General features: G+C 46.6%; 1 protein-coding gene across 3 annotated transcripts in view; it reads left to right on the top strand.

Moving 5' to 3' along the window:
* Positions 1-23,905, top strand: part of ABHD2 (abhydrolase domain containing 2, acylglycerol lipase) — a 97,910-nt gene that overhangs the window by 22,231 nt on the left and 51,774 nt on the right. Inside the window, exons 2-3 of one of the 3 annotated variants that reach the window (XM_045899422.3) lie at positions 1,808-1,908; positions 4,115-4,314. In XM_045899422.3, the coding sequence (XP_045755378.1) occupies positions 4,121-4,314 (194 nt within the window). In that variant the 5' untranslated portion in view covers positions 1,808-1,908; positions 4,115-4,120. The remainder of the gene's footprint in view (positions 1-1,807; positions 1,909-4,114; positions 4,315-23,905) is intronic. The other 2 variants (XM_064569904.1, XM_064569903.1) reach the window with 2 other exon arrangements.

Here is a 23,905-nt window from a genome sequence, read left to right as displayed (position 1 = left end):
CTTATGTACCACTCTGTCTTTCTATAATTTTTTCTGTGAATTTATTATTTATACATATACTGATTAGTGTGTTTTGAATATTCAGTCAGCACAGACTTATCCAGGGCCAGAGGGATCTTAACACAGGTTTCTCCAAGGGTCCCGTATTCGGATGGCCACAGGAACCACTCCAGCACCATGAATAATTAAGTGGGGGGCGGGGGGGTCCAGTGTTGGGGGCCACGATAGGGAGTGGTGGGGACTGTGGCAGCACGGAGATCGCAGGCCCTGTCTGGAGGGGGCAGCTGCCTTTCAGCTCCATATCTTGTTCTCAAGTGAGAACACAAGCTCAGTGTTGCCAAATCTTCTATTTTTTTTTTTCCAAGAGAAACCAGAAATTCAGATTTTTATCTGAAATCCCCTGGTGTTTATAACTTGGTGGCTAATGAACTTAATTTTTTAAAATGCTAGTCAACCACAATGCAATCCCATGGGCTGCTGATTTAGGATCTTTGGTCTGTTCCATCCTTGTTTTCCAGTTGGCAGCCGAGCCCGGGAAAGGTCAAGTGCCTTGTGATGTGGCTGGAGACTTTGCTCTTTGGTCCCCACCTCAACAAAGCCTGGTCCTGTGTGGCTAATTTGTCTCAGAATATGAAGAAATAATAAAAACTTGAGGTTGAGCAAGACTCCTCTGAAGGTTAATTGAGTCTCCCCTTCAAGTGGCTTTCATTTCCTTTTGAAGTCATTTTGATGTGATGGAATCAGAGAACCCTGGGCTCGGATCCCAGCTCCGCTCTCACCGCTGTGTGACTTTGGGCAAGCCGCTGGTGTCTCCTCTGTCTCTTCTGTCCCTTCGGTTTTCTTTCTTGCCTGCTTTTGTCTCTCTCTCTCTCTCTTTACTTTTCCTCCTTACAAATAGCACAGCGTGGTGGTGAAGAGGAGGGCTTCCGGAGCCAGATAGGAATCCTGGTTTCTCTACCTACTAGCTGGGTGGCCTTGGGCAAGTCATTCAAATTTCCTATGCCTCAGTTTCCTCGTCTGTGAAATGGGGATAAGACCAGTACCAGCTCCACAGGGTGCAGTAAGGATGGCAGAGGTAAAGTAGCACAGACAGGGCTTGGTGCACATAGGTAGCGCTAGATAAATACCAGCTGTCCCCTCCACCCCCACCCCTTTCTGTTTTCTGCTTTGGAGGCCATGCATTTACAGTACAGTGGGCCCGGCTCTGGGTCCCCACTCACAGCACTTTTAGCTCCTGGCACCCCCAGCCCCCGGGCCCCAGCCCTGACCCAGACCCCTGGCAGGCGGTGTGACTTCCCACTCCGTGCCTTCAGCATTCTTCTGCTCCCGGTGCTGGGCTTCCAAGCCCATCCATGCTCACAGGCTTCTCTCTCTCAGCTCACATTTCATCTGTCACTGCTCGGTGTTTGGGAGACAAGGGATGCATCAACCCACTGCTGTCTTGACCTCAGGCCTTGCTAATAAGTGATCTCCTCAGTCGCCCAGATGATAACACTCAGACGTTGGTGAAGATAACTTTCTAAGATAAAGCGTGAAAGCCGTATGGGTTTGCTTTAGCCAGAGTTCTGAAGGCAGCAGATAACTTGTCCTGGAAACCAAAGAGCCTGTCAGTTTGTGGCTCCACAAAGACGTCCCCAAGCAGGTTTGTTCAGATGGCCAAGCGGCCAAGAGTGTGGCACTCATATTAACGAAAGAAATGGTCTCTCTCCCCAAAGACTTGAAATGAAGAGCGACTTAGACCGCACTGTTAGTTTAATTAAATTGCTTCTTTCTCATCCAATGGAACGTGACCATCCAATCTTTTCAGCTTTTAGGTTAATTTGAATAGGAGATCTGACCTGAGTGGCCCAGCTGTACAACTCTTCAAGGACAGTCAATATTTGCGGTAGAGAGGAAGAAGGGACATAGGTATGTATGGCCCAGACTTTTGTTTGTTTGTTTCTCCTCTTCACTTCCCCTTATGTTAGGAAGTAATGAGAGGAAGTGGGGATGGCGGGAGGGACTTCATCTTTTAATTCCATAAAATTTCAATTCTTGACCAACAAGGAAACCTGTAAAACCACCTGCTGCGTTTCTCGGTTGTTTTTCCAACAAAGGGGATGGGAAAGAGCGTGTTACCAGCTTCGTGTCAGAGAGACTTTGGAACTCCTGCTGGACCTTGTTTGGGGCCTTGAAAAATCATATTAATGAACAGCAGCGTCCTGGGTGTTTGTCTGCTGCCGGTTTGACTGGCTTAGGTGGCAGGGCACCCGAGAGGTGGGGGACCAGAGCTGCAGGGGAAACCTGTGGAGCACTTTGGGAGCTGTGTACGTTTTTAGGCCACACGCCCCTTGGAGAACCTGATCAAATCTGCAGATCGTCAATCTCAGGGTCGTGAGGTCGAGCCCCGCGTCGGGCTCTGTGCTCAGCGAGGAGTCTGCTTGAGATTCTCTCTCTTCCTCTGCCCCTCCCCAGAGCACATGCTCTCATGCGCTCTCTCTCTCAAATAAATAAATCTTGAAATCTGCAGATCCTTGCCACAGAAAACCACATACACACAAACCTTTACATCTAATTGTAGGGGGTTCCTGGACCCTGGAATCCTGTAGGGAACCCACAGACCCCAAGTGAAGAATCCTGTTTGAAGGGTTTATAAATAGCCAGCCTTTCGGGGACGTGGCCCCAGGAGCGAGGTGACACTTCTCCAGAAGTTAGGTTTTAAGGCAACTTTCAGATCATAAAGGTTCAAAGGTTGATACAGTTGAAAGTGTATTTTGAGTCAAAATCATGTAGGATCCATATTTTAAAATTATTTTCTTGCCCCCATGGTGGAAGGCTAGTTGAGCCCTGATCTTTCATTGCCTTTCCTCACTGAATTGGGACCTCTGCCAGAGGTCATCGGCAGTGTGTTCAGTCCTGTATTTGCCAACGTCACCTTGACCTCAGGGAAGGGTTTCTCGGACCCCTTTAGCCTCACTGCAGATCTGTAGAGAGTTCATTCGGTCATGCCCCGCACACGTTTTCGGGAGGTTGTTTTGTCTTGCCCATTCTGGCTGCATTGTGGGCCACCAGAGTTCTCATACTGACTGTTTTTAGCAGAGGCTACTTGACACCATTCCAGAGAAGCTGTTGCCATAGCTACCTTGGCTGTGAGTTACCATTTTCTCCTTTTCGTTAAGCTCGTGGTTTTCCTGATTTTTAAGGTAACACCTAATGTTCTGCTTTTCTCCTGAGCAGCAAGGAAAAAACTGGATTTTTGTTGCTGTTACTTTTGTTGTTGTTGATGTTTGGAAGGTGTGTGTGTGTGTGTGTGTGTGTGTGTGTGTGTGTTGTGTATAAGGTAAAGCCACCTCAAAACAAAATATCAGGAGAGCTCCGGGCAAAGCCAGACCTGCATACACGTTTTCTGCACTCCTAATTTTTAATTTTGGTCTGGATTTTGGACTAATGGCTATCGTCAGATACCTTCAGTGGGGAAAGAAATTGCCTGGTTCCATTTCACACTGCCTGAAACCCAGGCTCAAGGATCGCTGCCCCGCTCCGGGGCCGAGTCTGAACTTGACTCGAAGCACCGGGGCTGCCCCCTCCCCCCGCCAAACCAGGAGCAGATGGCCGAGTCAGACCCAGCTTGCTTTGTCTCCTCCTCCTCTGGCAGTGGGGGGCCCGGGGGGGTCGGTGAGCAGTACCGTCACACCTGTGGACAGTAGCGGTCCCTCCCACATTTCTGTCCCGGGCTGTAAACATGGTGCTTCACAAACACCTGGTGCAGAACCACTCAAGGCTGCCAGCCCACGGAAATCAGTGGGCCACCTCTAGGCCAGCTTGAGCCTCTGGCGGGACTTCTTTCTCCCGCTCCCCAAAGGATGCTATTCTCAACATTTTCTAATTTGCTTCTCTTAGAAGAGCTCATTCGATTTAAAACAAAACCTTACCCAGTTTATCAGTGCACAAGCCTGTTTGTGATTTGGGTTGTTGCCAGGCCACTGGTGGCCTGAAGACGCTGATGGCCATCGCCCTAGGTGGCCCTATGAACATACCCAGATTGTGACTTGTCATCGGCTTTGCCTCTTAGTGTGGTGGGCTCCGCCCCTCCTCAGTGTGCTTCTAACCCTAGCTGTGCGCTTCTGCTCCCCAGATCAAGATGAATGCCATGCTAGAGACCCCCGAGCTCCCAGCCGTGTTTGACGGGGTAAAGCTGGCTGCCGTGGCTGCCGTGTTGTACGTGATCGTCCGCTGTTTGAATCTGAAGAGCCCCACAGCGCCGCCTGACCTCTACTTCCAGGACTCGGGGCTCTCGCGCTTTCTGCTCAAGTCCTGTCCTCTTCTGACCAAAGAGTGAGTAGACCCCACACCCACCGTATGCCCACCCGCTGGTCTGTTTGGCTGGTGCAGTGTGCAGAGAATCTCCACACACTGTGTCCCTGTTGATGTCCTCCGAGTAAATCTGTCTTCCCTCAGGGCTCAGGCCAAGCCTGGGGCATGAAGCATTCCCTGCTCTCCTGGGTCTGAATTCCTTCCACCTTGCTGATTATGGCTCCTGCACTGTTTGTGCCTCTTCAAACGCCGTTCTGAACGGCAGATAACGTTCTGCCAGGCATGCCTTAAGATGGCAGCTGCTTCTAGAACTGTCTTACTAAACGGTGTCCGCTCAGCATGAGGACTAAACTCAGTGGAGTTTCTCATACTCAGTGGACAGTAATAGGGGCGTTCCCCCTCTCCTGATATAACTTTTCATCCCCTCTAGGGGGTTGGTGACATTGGGTAAATGGTTCTCTTCTCAAGAGTGGACAAGTGGGCAGCAGATGCATCTGAGAGGTTGGGTTCTTGCTTTGTCTTGTGCGATTGTCTAGTTGATTTTTACGTGCTCTTAGCCAAGGCCAAAGAGCTGCCATCATGGGCTTTGGGTGTTTAGGGTGTTGTGTGGAGTTTTCTTACTTTTAAGAGTGATACCAGGACCCAGAAGTTACTGTGAAGTCGAGAGTGACTCATAAGTCAGTCACGTTGCCTGATACTTGTGGGGAGTGCTGCGTACGGGATAAGTGTCAACCGGGCATTGGACCAGGCGTTCTTATTCAGCAGGGTATGCACTGAAAAAGCTCCTCTTCTAATAGGGTGCACAGAATCTGTGTGCTTTCCACTTCGGCTGGCATTTTCCTTCATTACTTCATTTAGAGAATTCACTAGTCCTTACTGGCAAGTGACATTTGCACCTATTCTCATATTGAGTGGGACCCAGCTAGACCCAAGTTCCTGGGTTATCTCATTTTTAAAGAAAAAAGTGAAAGTATTGGGTCAATATGTAAGTTAATAACGTAGATGAGTGCAAAGTTCTACCCAGCATGGGTTCCTGAGTAGCTAGGGGAAGTCACGGAAAAGCCGCTAATGTCCGGGCTCAGGAAAAACATCATGGATGGTTGATCCCATACTAATTGTTCAAAGTAAAAAAAAAAAAAAAAAGTTGATTATGGCAGGTTTTTACCTCTTTTCATGTTTTCCTTTTAAAAAACAACCCAGAAACATTAAATCCAACAGTTCTCTTTGCTCTTTTTCCTCCCTGGCACACTCTCTCCCTGAGCCTAAGATGCTGGTATGGCGCCACGTGACTCTCTTGAGATGGCCGCACCCACTCTCCTGGTGTGGAAGTGTGTCCCTGGCCACAAATCTCCTTGAACCTCGTGGCGGTGTCCACCACTGCACCACCCCTGTCGTTAACCAGTCACCTGCTCCCTCCTGGTGAAACCCAAATTAGGGAAGGGTAGAGATCAGCCTTAGTTACTTAGCTATGGTTTGAGGATAGGTGCAAAGGGACAAGTTGCCTAGAAACTGTTCCCTTCCAAGACCTATCCCTTTGAGAAGAGGACCAGCCTCCTCTGAGCATGTTGGAACATTACTTAAACAGCTAAATTCTAAACATCCAAGCTCTCTTACTTGAACATGACAAATGATCAAAGGACCAAAGGATTCACTTTTTCCCCTCCATCTTTTAACTAACCTCTTAATTTTATTTATTTATTTAAGTAGCCTCCACTCTGGAGCCCAACACGGGGCTCAAACTTACGACCCTGAGCTCAAGACCTGAGCTGAGATCAAGAGTTGGATGTTCAACCAACTGAGCCACCCAGATGCCCCAACTAACCTTTTATTTTTTATTTAGGTTCTAATTTTAGGAATAACTATATCCTCCACTCATGTAGCTTCTCAGCAGAGTATTTTCACGTTACTCTCTTTTGTCCTTTTTCCTGCATTTTAAATTTGTTTTGTATCTCTCGTAGATATTATGCATTTAATCTTCTTAATGACTTTTGAGGTTGGACTGATTTTTCCTCTCATTTTGAGGAAACTTCCCAGGAGCAGAGAGGATGACTAAAACCATTGGTCCCCCTCTTATCCATGGGGAGGTGGACTGACTTCTCAGGGTACAGAGAAGTGAGCAGAGAGCAGTAAGGGGTCAGCCCGAGATGAGAGTCTTTAGCAGGACTGGCCCTAGAGTGGCCTTCTAATTCCCACGTGACCCTCTTTCTATTTTAATCACTCTGTCGGAAGCCACTGTCCTTGATGTTCTTTCTCTGTGTCACATTTCTGAAACAGCCTCCCATATATCTGAAGCTGAGGGCAGGAAACATGTCTGTTATGGGTAAAAGTGCTTCTCCTGAGACTTTGAAGATTTTTTTTCCTAGAGGAAGCCTGTCTGCAGCCTTCACAAACAATTTTCTGGCCTAGAAAGTTCAGTTAACTGATTTACTGCAAGCTAATGGTGTTACTCAATAACCCTGACTGAAGGCAGCCGGTTATTATGACTTATGTGTGGAATCAGAGCATATCCCCCTGCTGTTCTGGTATAGAAAAAAAAGCCGATGAAAGGTGAAGATTAAAAACATGTTATGAGAATAAAGTTTTTTTCTTCCTCCCTTTCTGCATTAAAGTTAGTTTTTGAATCTGTTTTATGATAATCTATCTATCCAAAGATACATTAGAAATGCATCTTTTAATGTCTGGAGGAAAACTTTGCTTACAATGGGATGATGTTTCTCTTGTTCACTTAGCAACAGATCAATATTTACCTAGTGATTCACTTTTTTTGTTCTCAAGAAATGTTTGCTTTCAGTGGCACAGGTGGACTAAAGCTTGGTTCAGAAATTATGAGAAGATCTAGATGATGCTACAAATCTCCACTTTTTTCTGAATTAAAAATTTAATGTGTATTCATTTTCTAAAACTGAAAAATAAAGCACATGAAAATCATCTATAATTCTCCTACTCAGAGATATATCCCATTATTACTTAGGTGATCATCCCTTTGGGTCTTTTTCTTCTGCAGACTCCCCCTCACCCGCCCAAATCAGGGGTCTATATAGTGTTGGGTGGCGGGCTTTGTGCCATGGACATTTGCCCACAATGCTGTGTATGTTCTAACATTTGATTTTTAACAGCTGCAGAATTCTGTCAACCATTCAAATTTCCTAATGGCTGTTGGCAGCAGTGGTGTAGAGAAAAAGCCTTGAATTGAAATTTGGACTAGAATGGAAACCTAGGTCTTCTACTTCTAAACTAGCCACAGAAACCTGGACCAAATGACCGCCCTCCTGGCCCTTGGTTTCCTCCTGTGTAAACTGAAACAGGCAGCGCTCCTGTGATGCCCTTTAGCACGAGTAACCCGAGTCTAGTACCACTGTTGTCATCAAGCATCAGATAAGTCCACTTAGATGAAGGATCCTGGGGCTGGGGGTTGTGGCTACAGAATAAGGACAAGAACCCAAAGAGAAGGTTTTCTTGTGTATCTGCCCTCTTCTGTTTCCATCCCCCATATTCTAGGAAGGGCTGTCACTAGCCCCCTTGGACTTTTGTTTTTTTAAGGACTTCTTTTCCCCCCAGTCTTTTTTGTGCATACATGTTTATTATTTAACAAAATTGATTGATACTTATACAAACTGGTGGGCAACTTGAAAATTTCAGTTAGAAACATATCGTGTAAAAAATTCCGCTGATAAATTTAATGCCATTTCATTGTATAAGGCATCATAACATATTTAACCAGTTTCCTATTTTATTGGGTATTTTTTTTCCATTTTTACATCTTTGTAATTATAACCATTGCTGTGGTGGAGGCATATATAGATCTGATTGCTTCCTAGAATAAATTCTTGTTAATATGTTTGCTATAGAAAAAGATGTGCTCAGTTTAAGGAATTTTACATATATTGCCAAACTGTTTTCCAGAGGGATTGTTACAGGTTATAATCTCAGCAGCGTAGTTGGTTTCTCTTTTCTTCATATTTTAGCCTCTGTTTTCTCATCTGCAAAACAGGAATAATGATAGTAATACAATTCTTTCCCACTTCCTAGGCTTGTTGGGAAAACAGATTGCAATAGTATGTGAAAATGTTTTATATAAAGAATTAGAAGCTTGAAGTTCCAAGGTCCTGGTGGGAGTTTTTTCCAGTAACCTGCCATTCTGTGTCTTCCTATGGCTTCTTTCAGCCCCTCCTGGGGTTGCCCCCTCCACCATTGACTTATTCTGTGCTAGACATCAAGCCAATCACTTTACATTCAGTACAAATAAGAGAGAGAGTCTGAAAAGGTGATATTGTGACCCACTTAACAAGTCAGCTTATGCAATCGCATCTCTTACTGTCTACTTTATCCTTAAAGCTCCACATGCCTTATTAGTTGGAAATAACATCTCCCCTCCCAGATTTTCCAGCCTGTTCTGTGTAAGGCCCGGAAAAACCCAAGGGGTTATGTAATCTAAAGGAGGGGGATGGGTCTTTCCCTCTCTTTCTAAATACAAAGGGTATTTTGAGCTATCATTGACATCAAGTACAATGCACAAACCTTAAGTATACAGTTGAGGACCTTTTGCATATGTATTCACTTGTGTAACTACCACTCCCTTGGGCTTTTACAGGAGTGTCCTGAGTCACCTCCTTGCCTTTGCCCCACCCATGTGTCACAATACCACTTGAATCGACTTCCTCAAGCAGGCCAGCACCTAACATGCCGCAGGGTGACCCCAGCCTACCTGTGGCATTCTCCCATTGCCCACTCAGTGTCTGCCTCCTGAGCTCCGGCCCTGGGCTAGTCCCAGATCCCCTCCTTTCTCTCTCTACCAAAGTGCCCCTTCTCCTGTAAGAAAACTTTAGCATCTATTCTGAGAAACTTTCCCTGATTTCTCCCTCTCCTCTTCAGTCAGAATGAGCCCCTCTTCCTTCTTCCTACCTGTGTGTTTCCCCAGCGTGTACCTTCTGTGTCCATGTAGCACATCCTTCCTTGTTTGGGGGGAATTCGTATCTCTCTTTTCTTCGTCAGTAAAGTAGGTATATCCCAAATGCAGAGCCACACTCTTGTTGAGACAGAACAGGATCCCTAGTGCTCCCAGATCTTAAGTATAATGCCATTCTGTCTCTTGTTTTCCATCGACAGGCATAGGTGTGGGATGTTCCCCTTTTGGTGAGTGTCTTGGGTGGCTGGGCAGGAGAAACCACATGTCTGTCTCCTGCTCATGCAGCCAGCACTGCCCAGGGGTGCAGGCGCTCCAGGAAATCAGGTGTGCCTTTAGCTCTGATGGAATTTTATTTTGGGGGAAGTCACTCACCCTGTTTCTGAAAGAAGATGGATTGTTGTCTCAGTCTTAAATTAAAGCAGGGCAACCCCAGATAGGCATAAAGGCAGTTTGCAGCCTCCACCCTTCCCTTGGGCCTCCTCGAAGTTTCCATCACCAGGCCCTGGTTAGGAAGTGAAGATAGGAAGCAGGTGCCCCATCTCTGGAAGCCTGCTGTTGAAATTTATAGATTCCCTATGGGAATCCAGGCTTCTGGTTTTTCACTCATGAGCAAGCCTGTCGGTGTGGGTCGTGGTCTAGCTAAAGATGAAGGCATTCAGGAGGAGCATGGTAGAGTGCTTAGCTAATAGACCAGCCAAGAAACAGATAGTTGAGATGCTTTCACTGGGCACAAGAGACATTCAGGAGCCCCTGCAGGGTCTGGACAAGGGAAGCAGTGTGATCAAAACCACAGCCACATGTTTGTGGGCCCTTTCTTTCCTGGAAACTAAAACGTACTAGCTTTCTGCTGCAACCAGCTGCCCCCTGTACTCAGAAGAGCTGGGTGTTATTGTTCTCTGTGCGGGGGAAAGTACCTGAGATGTGGGGTTGAGGGCCCTACCCATTCCAAACCGAGCTGAAAGTTGAACATCGTAGCTGCCTCTGCATGCATGGCGCCCTCCCTGCGCATTTCCTCTTTGAGGCTGCTTCAGGTACTCGGAAGAGAATGGCAGAAACATCATGACCTCTTTCATAGACAGTTCATGGGTTTGTGTTCTGGGCTTTTCCCAGTTTCTTCTCACTCATTCACCGGCGTGCAAACTCCAAACAAGAATCCTATTGAACTGTTCTGTTCATTATAATTAGTCCCCATGTTTGGTTTCCTGCCACGAGTCTTGGTTAACCAACATCTGAGGATCTACTCCTCGGATTCCATTGTTGGAGGTGTTAAAGAAGGATGTGTGGGGTTTTTTGGGTTTTTTGTTTGTTTGTTTGTTTGTTTTAGAGAGGGTGGAGAGGGGTAGAGGGAGAGAGAGAATCCTAAGCAGGCTCCACGGCCAGTGTGGAGCCCAACACAGGGCTCGATTTCACGACCCTGAGATCATGAGCTGAGCCAAAATCAAGAGTCAGAGGCTTAACCAACTTAGCCACCCAGGTGCCCCAATGAGGATCATTTTTAAAAATTTTTCACTGTAGAAACTTTCCAGAGGCACTTTTTTTTTTTTTACTTGGTTTCTGCACAGCTATGCTTCCTAATTATTTCTGAGACAGCAGAGCAGATCAGCTTTTGATTTTTCTCTCAGACAGTATCAATTCCATCCCTATTGCTTCATACGTCTTCTACTTCCTAACAGTAAATATTCATTTTTCTTTTATCTACCCCCAATAAAAGCCTGATTCTATATATAAAGACACTGTATTTGTCACAGATGTGCAAGATACACGATTTTAATATATCAAGGTCGTATTAAATAATTAGAGGGGAGCCTGGGTGACTCAGTCAGTTAAGAGTCCAACTCTTGATTTCAGTTCAGGAATGATCTTAGGGTCATGAGATAAAGCCTTGCGTGGGGTTCTGTACTCAGCTGGGAGTCTGCTTGAGATTCTCTCACTCCAACCCTCCCCCTGCTCGTGCACATTCTCTCTCTCTAAAATAAATAAATAAATAGATCGATAGATAGATCGATAGATAGATAGATAGATAGATAGATAGATAGATAGATAGATAGATAGAAGTACACTCCAGAGAAAAGCACTAATTCAGATCGCTCTGATAGTGCAATATATGGAGTTATTAGAGACCCTCCACTCCTTGCATTTTCCTTCCTTGCCTCCTCTGATAAGGTTCTTTGCAGCGGTGGTGCCAGGGGAGACGTTAGGGCAAGGGGCTTGGGTACGGACATCTGACGTTTGCAGTCTTCCATAAAACACTGTGTAAACGCAGCTTCGCACATTCCCTTCCAGTCAGATTGCCGCCCCCAGATCCCCTCCTGGGTGGAAATTCTGGAGCCAGCGCAACTTATTTATAGTGAGTTCAAGTTGAAAAGAATTTCATTATTTGGGGCTTAAATTCTTCTTAATTCCCTCTTGTTCACAGAGACATTCCAGATTGGATTTAGAGCCTTTCCTCCTTGGCCGAACACTAAAGCTTTCTGCTTTTTATAGGATAAACTCCTAATTGCCAAGTGACTTAATTCCATTGACCTGACGTTACCCATTTTAAGAACTGTGCAAATATTTCCTTAGTTGCTTGTGGTGAACCATTAACAATTGATAAGTCGATCTGTAGCGCTCCCTATGCGCTCCTTCTGTAGGCACCAGACCTTCAGAGCACATTTACAATCTACATTGTAAAAGAGCACCTGGAAGATGAAAGACTCACACTCATCTTTACTGCGACCGATTATTGATGGTCAGCATCAGTCAGGTCACGTTTTCGGGTGACTTCATCTTAAAATTACTTGTGTTTCTAATGAAAGGACCCCAACCCAAACTGTCAAGATGAGAATCACTAAGCCCGGGATACCATCCTCTGTGCCTTTGCTGACCAAACATCCCGGTTTTCCCAGGACTGATGGTTTTCCCAGAACATGGGGCTTTCAATGCTAAAACCGGGGAAGCACCAAACAGGGATGAGTTGGTCCCTCTCCCTGTTACTCACTGTCTTCTGCCATCAGATAGTGAGGTTTTGATAAGTGGGTATGCATTTGGGAGCAGGTGGTTAGTTCACCAGTGGCCAGGTTTAATTTAACTCTTAGATGTTGCCCTCCTGCACTGTCTCTGCCCTAGCAGGTCACCTATCCAGGGGGCCAGGAGGAAAGTGCTGTCATCCTGGAGGCTACTTGTATTGAATTAAGATGACCAAGCTGAGGCTATGGAGAAATTCATACATTTTCCCTAACCTAGGAAGAGACTATAGTTGCTGCTGCTGCTTCTTTTTTTTTTAAGTAGGCTCCAAACCCAGTGTGGAGCCCAATGTGGGGTTTGAACTCATGACCCGGAGATCAAGACCTGAGCTGAGATCAAGAGTCAGATGCTTACCCGACTGAGTCACCCAGGCACCCCGAGATTGTAGCTTCTTGTTAGAGACTGTGCCTTCATGCACGAATTGCTAAAAGACCTAAAAGATTCAGAATCCAAACTATTCAAGACTCCCTTGATTTAATTCAGTTGGAAAGAGGCTCATCTCCATGTGCCTTGCCCTCCTTAAAGCAATCGCTTCCAGTTTCCAAAAATTTAGGACCAACCCATTGCCCTGTTGTCAGCCTGGGTTTATTCTTCAGGACTCTACTATGTCTTTTAAAAAGCAAAAGAGTCATGTGCCACCCACTGATGCCATCACACAGAGTTAGACCCAGCACCTACAGATGGGCAGATGGGCCTCTGCTCCGAGCAAACCTGTCTCATCGCTGAGTCATCCCCCCTTCCAGTCTTTCCCAGACTAGGATCCAGAGTCCATATTTGTTCACCAATCATCCTTAACTTTACTTAAACTACTTTACTAAACCAAATTCACTTTATAGGACTTGCCAGGGATCAGATCCATTTTGTGGTCCTTCTCACTTGGGCTGAAACTTGGCCCAATATCCAGGAGCAGGAAATGAACCTTATTTTCTAGAAAGTCTAACATTTCTTTTTTTTTTTAGATTTTTTTTTTATTATTATTTATTTATTTGACACAGAGAGAGAGAGAGCGAGAGCAGGAACACAAGCAGGGGGAGTGGGAGAGGGAGAAGCAGGCTTCCTGCCGAGCAGGGAGCCCGATGTGGGACTCGATCCCAGGACCCTGGGATCCCGACCTGAGCCGAAGGCAGACGCCTAACGACTGAGCCACCCAGGCGCCCAAGTCTAACACTTCTAAGAGTGGCCACCTTTTATCACCTTCTCATGTTCTGTTGACCCGGTAAATTCAGTGGTTATCAATTTTGATCTCAAACTGTTCTTTTTCTCTGCCCACTGCCTGGCACATCTCCCTTCATTATGACAGATAATGTACTTCATACTATAGAACAGTATCTGCTTTTTTTAAAAAAATTTTCTTAAGTGGGCTCTGCTTGGAGCCCAATGCAAGTTTGAACTCATGACCCCGAGATCAAGACCTAAGCCCAAATCAAGAGTCGGATACTCAACCCACTGAGCCACCCAGACGCCCCAGAACAGTATCTACTTTACTGGTAAAATATAATTAAGACAGTAACGTGGACAGTGTTTTCTAGAGGGTGAGCGAGTAGGATCACTGCTTCCATGCAGCGCTGTGGGGCTAAGAACTGACTGCAGTTTGCACTTCGTCTTCGTCTGAAGCACAAATGCAGGAAGTCCAGTCCTCCTCAACAGCCTGGAGAATAACTTCCCTGCAGATGGATTCTGTGGGGGGCACGGGGACTTGGGATCACAGTCTACCAGGTGGCAGAATATTTACTCAAGGCAGGAATTTTCTGAGGTTTCTGAAGGAGATCTGCCCCTCCACAAGATCCTAGGAAACGAAGCTTTTACTGCTACAGAAAGCTGTAATCCTTGACAGATGGATGTTTGGTGTGATTGGGTGTGGTGTCCCTCCTGTGGTCACCCCAGATGACTGTCCACCAGGGCTCTGCGCCCCTCAGAGCTGTTCTGCTGCCCAAGGTGGCTGTCTGCGGTGCAGTGTCACCATGAGCCACGGAAGTGAGTCAGTCCACCCTAAATCTCTGCCCATGCCAGGTTCTAATCATGAAGGGAGGGCTCTCGGTCAGCATGGGTGCACGGCATCAAGCCAGACAGCTTCCCTTCTGAGGCAGGTGTTAAAAGAGGCCGTCACCCAGAGCATTTGGGGAACCATCTCGCCTGGAGGTCAGTGGTTGATCCAGAACCATCTGTGGCCTCCTGGGAGGGGAGAGATCCATGCGAAGCAGCAGGTCACATATCGCCCCCCCCTCCCCGCCCCTTTCCGCTGACTACTAATGCTGCTACCGCCACCAGCCTGACGTTTCTGTGACTGGTAGCACCAGGTTCTCCTGCTGGCAAGACCCTTGACCTGGTGTTTTTGGCCAGATCACAAAAGTTTGAACACTAATTCCTTACTAGTAGGAACTGAGAAACTGTATACGTTTCTTTTTAATTTGAAATCTGCCAAGCCATAACAGTTGGGACTTTTCGTTCCTTGGCATTTCAATAAAGGAAGATTCCTCTCAGTGAATAAATAGACATACGTATTTTTTGAGCTAGTCAGTTACTCTTCAGTAACCTGCTCTTCCAGTCTGTTCACCGTGTGGCGATCACACTCATCCCCTCTCTCACACACATAATCCTTTTTCTCATATTTCCACCTTCCGTGTCCATCAAAATCCTGTCCGTCCCTCAAGGCCGCCTCACATGCCGGCTCTTCCAGAACTCTCGCCCTTACCCTGTGCCGTCCCTGTGGCTCCCACTTAACAACAGGAAGGTAAATGATATCTTACCACGTGCGTATCTCTCTTCAGGCCAACTCTATTCTGAAAGGCTTAAGGAGAGCGACTATCTTCAAATTTTCTGAATTCTCTATGGCCGCTAGGTCGCGCACATTGAGCGCACGCTAATGTTTGGAGATAGTTTGGGTAGGAACCCATGTGAGGAAGCATCAGAACGAGCAATTCAGCTAAATGCTAAAGGAGTTTAGAGAAAGGGAGAAAGTACTGGGGAGGCTTGGATGTTGAGGTTTTGAGTGACCCTGTGAGATGAGTTGATTGGGAGGAGTGGGGCAATAAGAGAGAAGGTAGAGAGGTCAGCGTGAGCAGGAGCCAGCGGAGTTGATCATTTAAGCAAGCACTTCTGGTAAAAAACGGACTTGGCTCTCCAGGCCAGCACTCCTCATCTACCCACTTTTCTTTCTTTCTTTTTTTTTTTTTTTTTAAGATTATTTATTTATCTGAGAGAGAGAATGGGAGACAGAGAGCATGAGAGGGGGAGGATCAGAGGGAGAAGCAGACTCCCCGCCGAGCAGGGAGCCCGATGCGGGACTCGATCCCGGGACTCCAGGATCATGACCTGAGCCGAAGGCAGTCGCTTAACCGACTGAGCCACCCAGGCGCCCCCCCACTTTTCTTTCTTTGTCCTGTCAGCCTTCCAGCCAGCCTGCTTGGGTGATGATTTGGCACATTTCCCCCTTGTCACTGGTTTGCCCTGACCCCACAGCCACTCTGCTCCTCCCCCACTGCCCCCAGGTCTATGGATCTTCATTTGGCTGGACTCAGACCATCTCTCTTGTGATTCCTAAAGATCTTTTCGGTGCTCTTTGTGTGGCCTTTGGAACTGCCGCTTTCTCTGCCCTTTGCTCACTGTGCCTTGATTCTGTTTGCTTATGTGCTCTTGCCCCATCACCAGCTTGGTCTCCGCAGCTGCTTCCTGGCCAGCTCCTTGCCAAGTCCCTATGTCGTGATGTGGCATGCCAAGAGCTGTCTGATTATAGCTGAGAGCCCCAGGTCTTTGGGGGAGAAAGAGGTCAGATCACATGAACTCTCACATTTCCCAGAAAGGAGAAGTTTGGGTTTGAGCCCATGAGCACTTGTGGCATTAGGAAGGAATGGGAATCAGTAGGTGTGGTGGATAATGGGACGTCCTTGGGTGTTGGCAGAGAGGGCTGAATCACAGAGAATGTTAAGATTACTGAGCAGCTGAGAAGAATAGATTGGGGAACAGAAATAGAGAAGTCACAGGGAAGCTGCCTTCTTTTTTTTTTTTTTTTTAAGATTTTTATTTATTTATTGAGAGAGAGAGAATGATAGAGAGAGAGCATGACAGGGTGGAGGGTCAGAGGGAGAAGCAGACTCCCTGCTGAGCAGGGAACCCGATGCGGGACTCGATCCTGGGACTCCAGGATCATGACCTGAGCCGAAGGCAGTTGCTTAACCAACTGAGCCAACCCAGGCGCCTGGGAAGCTGCCTTCTGAGGGAAAGTGGTTTAGTTTTCAGGCGCTCTGTGGGACGTGCAGGTGGGCAGGCGTGAATGTGGCAGCAGAGCTCAGGTGTGAGCTGACGGCCAGACGTACAGGTCCCAGATCAGCCGCCAGCCCGGGAAGGCAGAGAGTGGAGCAAGACTGAGGATTGGTGGCTACGGCAGGTTTGGGTGAGAGGAAGAGCCAGTGAGGGAGCCAGAAACAGGCAGGAAGATAGGTTCGGAGGGCAACCAGGAACCTTGGGTGTCACAGAAGCCAGAGAAGGAAGGCATCAAGCGCAAAAAGTCAGGAAGGGCGAGGGTGGACCAGAGGCCTTTGAGCTGGGCCGGAATGATGAGGGGATCTTGAGGCTGACTGTTCCAAAGGAGGGTGAGGAGAGAAGTCAGCTCAGAGCCACCAAAGAAATGGGTGTGGGAACAAAAGCTGAGGAAGGAAGGAGAAAGACAGACAACCGATTGGCTGAGAAGAAACCCAGACTAGCTGAAGTTGGCACCATGATCGCGAAGGGGCAGGCGAGGTGCCAGGGGGAAGTTAGCCACCCAGAGCCCCAGCTCTGCCCCCCACTGGCCAGGCCACCCCACCCCGCCGACTCTCTACTTCTTCACTTGTAAAATGGAGGTCATAGTACTTCATAGGTTTGGTATGAGGATAAGGAGAGACAGCATGTGAAATGATTTCTAGGATGCTTAGCATGCGTAAGACTTCAGTAAGCATAGCTGCTATTATCGGAGCTATTTTTATTTATTTTTTAAAGACTTATTTATTTATTTTAGAGAGAGAGAGTGTGTGAGCATGAACAGGGGGAAGGGGCAGAGGGAGCGAGAGAATCTCAAGCAGACTTCCCCCACCCCCGAGCCAGGGAACCCTGACACGGAGCTCAATCACAGGACCCTGATGAGATCTTGACCGGAGCCAAAATCAAGAGTCAGAGGCTTAACCAGCTGAGCCACCCAGGCACTCCTGGAGCTGTTTTTATCCTAAGAGTATTATTAGCTTGAACATTGGTGAGACCGCCATGGATAAGTGGGTACAGCATATGCCTAGGTACTTTTCGCAAGAGGAAATACTAGGGGGGTGGGGCGAAATGGCAACAAAAGTCACCACCTCCTGGGCGCCTGGGTGGCTCAGATGGTTAAGCGTCTGCCATCGGCTCAGGTCATGATCCCAGGGTCCTGGGATCGAGTCCCACATCGGGCTCCCGGCTCAGCGGGGAGCCTGCTTCTCCCTCTGACCCTCTCCCTTCTCATGCTGTTTCTCTCTCGCTCGCTCTCTAAAAAATAAATTAAAAAAAAAATCTAAAAAATGCACTGGCTTTAAAAAAAAAAAAAAAAAAAAAAGTCACCACCTCCTAAGCTGAACCTCCTCAGTCTGCCTCTCCTCCCCATTCCTTTGCTTCTGGCTCCATCCCTTGTTTGGAATGACGCCATAGCCGCGTCTCTGTTCGCTGCCCCTTCTAGTTCACTCACAGGCCACTAAGCTACCCTCTGATGCACACATGTGATGGTGTCATAGCCCTCCTTTAAGCTGCCTGTAGGGTGAGGTCCAGCATCAGCCTGGCTTCTTCTGCTCACGCCTTGTGTTCTAAACACATCAGGTCCCCCTGCATTTCTCTCCTGGGTCTCACCCTTGCCGATCCTTCCACCTGGGATCCTTCCACACCTTTGCACAGCCTCCTTATTTGAGAACACACAGAAAGCACCTCTTGGAGGAAGGCTCCCTGGACATCCTCCTCCACACCCAGACTGTGTGCTTCTTCTCTGTTGTCTTACAGCATCTGGGACTTCCATCACAGAAGCACATTCGTTTGCATTAAGGTTTTCTATTAGTCTGTATCCCATGATGAGTTGTGAAGTAAGTTACTGTTCACAACAACAAAAATAGCAAATACTGTCATGACTTGGGTGGCTACTATCCTTTAGTTGTGAAGTTCAGGGATCTCAGTATGTTTCCTTTCATCTTCCGATTAAACAATGGACGAACGGCTGTCGTTAATCCTCATCCCACCTCCGCGCTCCAGTTTTTAACTAATAAGTAAATGTGACTCAACAGAGTGAATTGACTTGCCCAGAGTCGCAAAGTGTCAGAATTGAGACTGGACCCTGGTCTCCCGGACCCTGTAGTCTCTGTTCTTTTCCCTGTACCTTGTGTCCTCACTGCCCAGTGTAGGATCTGGCACATAGCAGGTGTTCCAAAAATGTTTGTTGAGTGAATACATGAATACACAGATCCTAAATAAAGGAGTAAAAATGTTGATTCCATTATTATGAATTTAACCCAAAGGAATCATTTAAACACAGGGAAAGCTAGAAGTCTGGATTAAAAGTGGTAGATTGAACACATGTTGATTTTCACCACTTCCTGAATCCCCACCAAAGCGATACTAAAGGGTAAAAAGGCACAAATTCTCAAGAACATAGAGAACGGGAGAGGAGATAGGAGCAGATGGGTGGAAAGCAGATGAACGAGCAGAAACTAACTTAGAAGGCCAGAGAAAGTGGAAACCCAAACCCGCAGAATAAGAACCCTACAAGAATTGGGCTGAGTTGAAGGCTCAGGAACCAGAAGCTCCAGGTACCTCTGAGGATGGGGCGTGAAACACATCTGAAAATGTGCAGATTGGAGGAAAGTTCCCCAGTCTCGTCCCCTCTCACACAGCTAGGTGATGACAGGTTAAGAGTGAGAGTGAGGCACCAGGCCATAGAGTCTGTGCATGGAAGGCCGCAGCCATGACCAGGTTCCCCCAGGAGATGGGAGGCTTCGCCTCTGGGGAAACCGACCAGCCCAGGAGAAAAGTCCCAGAGATACTATTATTTGAGGGTCCTCTAACAGAGAGGCTGGAACCCACAGATGGACAGGTCTGCCCATGTAGTCAGCGCACTGTGCACCTGCTTTTTAGCACCTCACCCTGCAGTAGGAGCAGACACCCAGGAGTCGCTGGGCAGAGGAGCAAAGCCTTGAACATGAAAGACAGATCGAAAGCAAGCGGAAGAAAGGAAGTGGAGGACACACAGTGAAATGAGCCAAAGTACAGAAAACCCGTAGGGGCACCTGGGTGGCTCGGTCGTTAAGTGTCTGCCTTTGGCTCGGGTCATGATCCCAGGGTCCTGGGATCGAGCCCCCCATCGGGCTCCCTGCTCCGTGGGAAGCCTGCTTCTCCCTCTCCCACTCCCCCTGCTTGAGTTCCCTCTCTTGCTGTGTCTCTGTCAAATAAATAAATAAAATCTTTAAAAAAAAAAAAAAAAGAAAAAGAAAACCCGTAATGGGCATACCTGCCATCCGTGTGGCAAGAAGAGACTAAAACTGGAACATTCTGAGAACAGGAGGAGCCTTTGGAGCACAAATGAAGAAGGTCAGTAGAGGGATTCAAAGATAAAATTGAGGATCTCTCCCAGGAAGTAGAATAAATAGACAAAGGATGGAAAGTGAAAGAGAAATCAGAGGATCAGTCCTAAGAAATCTAATATCCAAGTAATAGGTGTTCCGGAAAGAGGCTAGAGAAAGCGGAAGGGAAGAAATTATCAGAGAAGTATCCCCTTGCTGACCCATGAGCGTAGGGCCTGAAACTCCAGACTGGAAGAGCTTCTGAAATCCAGAGAATGAGAAAGACCCAGGGGAGGCACTTGATGACATTTTGGAACCCTGGCGGCAAAGCAAGATCGCAAAACTTGCAGAAGGTGAAGACATAGATGGCACATGAGGAGCAGGTGTCAGAATGACCCCAGATGTCAACAGCAGACCAGAAGCTAGATGACAGTGGAGCAAGGCCTCCAAAAGCCGGAGGTAGAAATGAATTCTAACTTAAAATTCTATACCAGCCAGACTCACCCTAGTGTGAGGGTAAAATAAAGGCATTTTCAGACATGGAGAGTTGCTCTCAGAAGAAGGCTTTTCCCTCCCCCCCGCCCCCAATTCATTTTTTCTCAAGAGGCTAGTGAAAGTCAGCCAGCCTCCACCAAAGGAAGGAAGGAAGAGTGGCCATGGGGCCCAAGATGCAGGAAGGAGACGAGGGGCCTCACAGGATGGAGGGAGGGCTCCCCAGATTGATTGCCTCATGCCTTTGTGCAGAAACGTAGTGTCGCTCAGAGTTTGGAAATAAGCTGGTGGTTGGTGCGCTCAGCTAATGAGGAAATGCCAAAAGTGAAAACCTGGGGGAAATAAAGAGCTTCACACACACACACACAAAAGGATACAATACATGACTTAGTTGTGACTAGGATTTACATAATCATATGAACACTGAAAATTGCTATAACAAGGTTGAAAAGAGCAGAGGAGGGGACACTGTATGTTCCGGGCGGGGGAAGACAGCCGACAGCTTCCACAGTGGCAAATGCAGGAGGTGACACAGAAACTGGCATGAAAGAGCCAGCAGGCCAAGCCTGGCCTCCAGAAATACGGAGACAAGGATGGGGTGACAAGGACCCTAAAAGACTTGAAAATAGCTGTCTCTCAGAAGCAGGAATTGGGAGTGGAGAAAGGTGAGGCGGCATCTTGTTGGACTCTGGACACAAACGTTGGCAGAAATGAAAAAAAAAATCTAGAAAGAGAAAAACGAAACGTGGGGAGATATTCCTCCCGGCATTGTTTCAGGTCAGACACACCATGGGGTTTAAAGGCAGGGCCTACTACTTACTAGATCTTTGGACACTCGGTTTCCTAGTCCATAAATGAAGGGGGGGTTGGTTCCCAACAGTAAGATTGCTGTAAGGGGTAAGTCAGATTAGGTAATGCGCCCATGGAAGGTGCCGCATAGATGTTTGCTCCCTAAACTGTAGCTGATAAGCAGGACAGAATTGTGTGTGGTCATCTAGAACTTAGGATGATGACCATGTGTAGGAGGAAACGGACAAAGTGGGGGTATAAGCATAAGACAAAATTACATAATACGTACATATTATTGTTAAAACTACGTTAAATCCTCTGTATTCAAATAGACACAGGTAAAAAGGAAACAAAACATAGTTTCGTAAAGGTCGTGAGGATTTGGATGAATTTTAATTTTTTATTTCTTCTAGCTGTTTCAAACTGATACGAAATAAAATCAAGAGGCCTCTGAACATACGTTTCATCCTTCGTGGTTTTGAAAGTCCTGTGCAGTTCGTTGCCGGTTATAAGTATAAGCAGTGACATCAGCCGCTTGCTGCCTCTCGCATTTGTCCTTCACGTGCAAAGAGAGATAGACTTTGCTTTAGCAGAACTTTCTAGAACATGCTTATCTGTGTGGTCTTGTGGCGCTCGGTCTTGTCACGTGGACAAGAATGAAGGTTTGGTGCCTGAGCTGCGGCAAGTCTTCACAAGGGTGGAGTTGTTGACTGTTTGAGGAAATACTTTTCTGTGTTCTCATGCCGTAGGAGAGGGCGGCCATTTTAACGGAGCTCAACCACAGCCGCCAACAGTGGCTTCTTTCAGTTTCTTTGGAACTGTGTTCCTCTCACTGAAAGCTCCAGAGCAGCTGCATCATTTCCTTCTTTTTACTTTCAGCTCAGGGCTCACCTAGCTCAAGAAGCAGTGGCTGTTTCCCAGAAGTTCCCCAAGCAGCAGAGTGTGTGACCTTGTTCTCTCCTGAGCGTTGGCCTCGCTGTCCGTGGGCTCCCACGCTTATCAGAGGAAATTTATAATCAGCCCGCATATGCCTTGAACCAGTGTTCCCAGTTTTGTGATTATTCCACGCAAAAACAGCACTTATGTACACAATACACACTCACTTATTTCTTTTCCTTTTATTGCACAGAGTAGCATACCATATACATACTCTTGTGCACCTTGCTTTTCTTCATGAAATATCACCGCAGGACTCTTCCACACGAGTGTACGAAGCATATCTACCATGTACGTCTAGGCTGTTTGGTATTCCGTAGTGGGGAGCCCTTTGTTTCATTCGTCTGCTGACGGAGGCTTCACTTGTCTCTAGCCTTTTACTTTCACAGTGCTGTAACATAATTTTGCATTTATGTTATGATGCCCACATATCCATATAGGATACACTAGAAGCATCTCTTCCCCCCCACACCTTGCCAACAGAAGGGGTTCTCCTACTTTTTTCTATTTGCCAATCCGATAGGTAAAAAATATTTTCCTGCCATTTGTATTCCTCTTACGAAAGAGGCTGTGCATCTTTTTTACATTTAAGAACTATTTTTATTTCCATTTCTATGAATTGCCTATTGGGAGCCACCACCCATTTTCCTGATGGTCATTGGTCTTTTTCCCAGTCACCTGGGAGAGTTCTTTATGTGCTGAGGAAATTAGCCTTTTGTGGTATGAGTTGCAAATATCTGTTCTCAGTTTGTCCTCTGTCTTTTGATTTTGCGCATGGTGGTATTTGCCATGCAGATTTAAAATATATATATATTTGCATAGTCAAATCTTTTGATCGTTTCTTTTGGCTTCGGGGGTTTCTGTTTTTTCTCAGAAAGGCCTTCATTGTACGATTTTTTTTTTTTTTTAATTCCACACTTTTTTCTAGCACATGTACGGTACTATTCTGTTTTGAAATGCTTGGTCTCTCTGGAACGTATCCTGGCACGAAGTGTGGCTCCAGCTTAATTTTTCATCAGTGGCTCCCCTTTACCCAACACCCTTTATTGAACAGTCCAACTTTACCCCATTTACTGAAATGCCACCTTTTTCTCCTACTACATTTCTTGGATCTATTTAGGCACATTTCCAGGGTGTTCCATTCTGTTGATAATCCTGAATATATACCATTCGCAGATTTGTAGTTTTTAAATATGTTTTACTATAGGCAGTGCGGGTGCTGCTAATCCCCCCTCGCTACTCTGCTTTTTCAGGATTTCCTTGGCAGTTATAGCCCGTTCAATTTTCCATATGAACTTTAGAATGCTTGTTTGATTCCAAATACGATTTTTTTTTTTTAACTGTGTATCTGTTAGACTTATAGATAATTTAGGGAGAATTAACATGTTTGTAGTGCTGGGTTTTCCAATGCTAGTTGATTTGTTCCAATCTCTCCAGAGCCCGAAGGAGCCTTACGCAATTTCCTTCTTACCTTCTTGTGATTGTGAACTCCCTGGGAACAGGGATGGAGTCAGGTTTTGAATGTGGGTTTTTAGTAATGATATCAATAATTACTGACCAAAGAAGCGGTTATTTTTTTAATCTTTTAAGAACCCCTTTTTTTTCTAATGTCACGGCTTGCCATTTTGTGAATTATTTTCTGCACATGAAGGAAAAGCAAGACATGTGGGGCGCCTGGGTGGCTCAGTCGTTAAGCGTCTGCCTTCGGCTCAGGTCATGATCTCAGGGTCCTGGGATCGAGCCCCGCATCGGGCTCCCTGCTCCGCGGGAAGCCTGCTTCTCCCTCTCCCACTCCCACTGCTTGTGTTCCCTCTCTCGCTGTGTCTCTCTCTGTCAAATAAATAAATAAAATCTTAAAAAAAAAAAAAAAGAAAAGAAAAGCAAGACACGTGCTTGATGTTGCATGCCAACATTTTAACTCTTAGACGCCATCTCTTGATTC

Source organism: Mirounga angustirostris, unplaced genomic scaffold (assembly GCF_029215605.1).
Source record: "Mirounga angustirostris isolate CCGP_5_RB_7025 unplaced genomic scaffold, mMirAng1.0.hap1 SCAF_9, whole genome shotgun sequence".
NCBI classification, from domain to species: domain Eukaryota; kingdom Metazoa; phylum Chordata; class Mammalia; order Carnivora; family Phocidae; genus Mirounga; species Mirounga angustirostris.
Note: the sequence above shows the minus strand (reverse complement) of the source record. Positions and strands in the feature narration are given on the sequence as shown.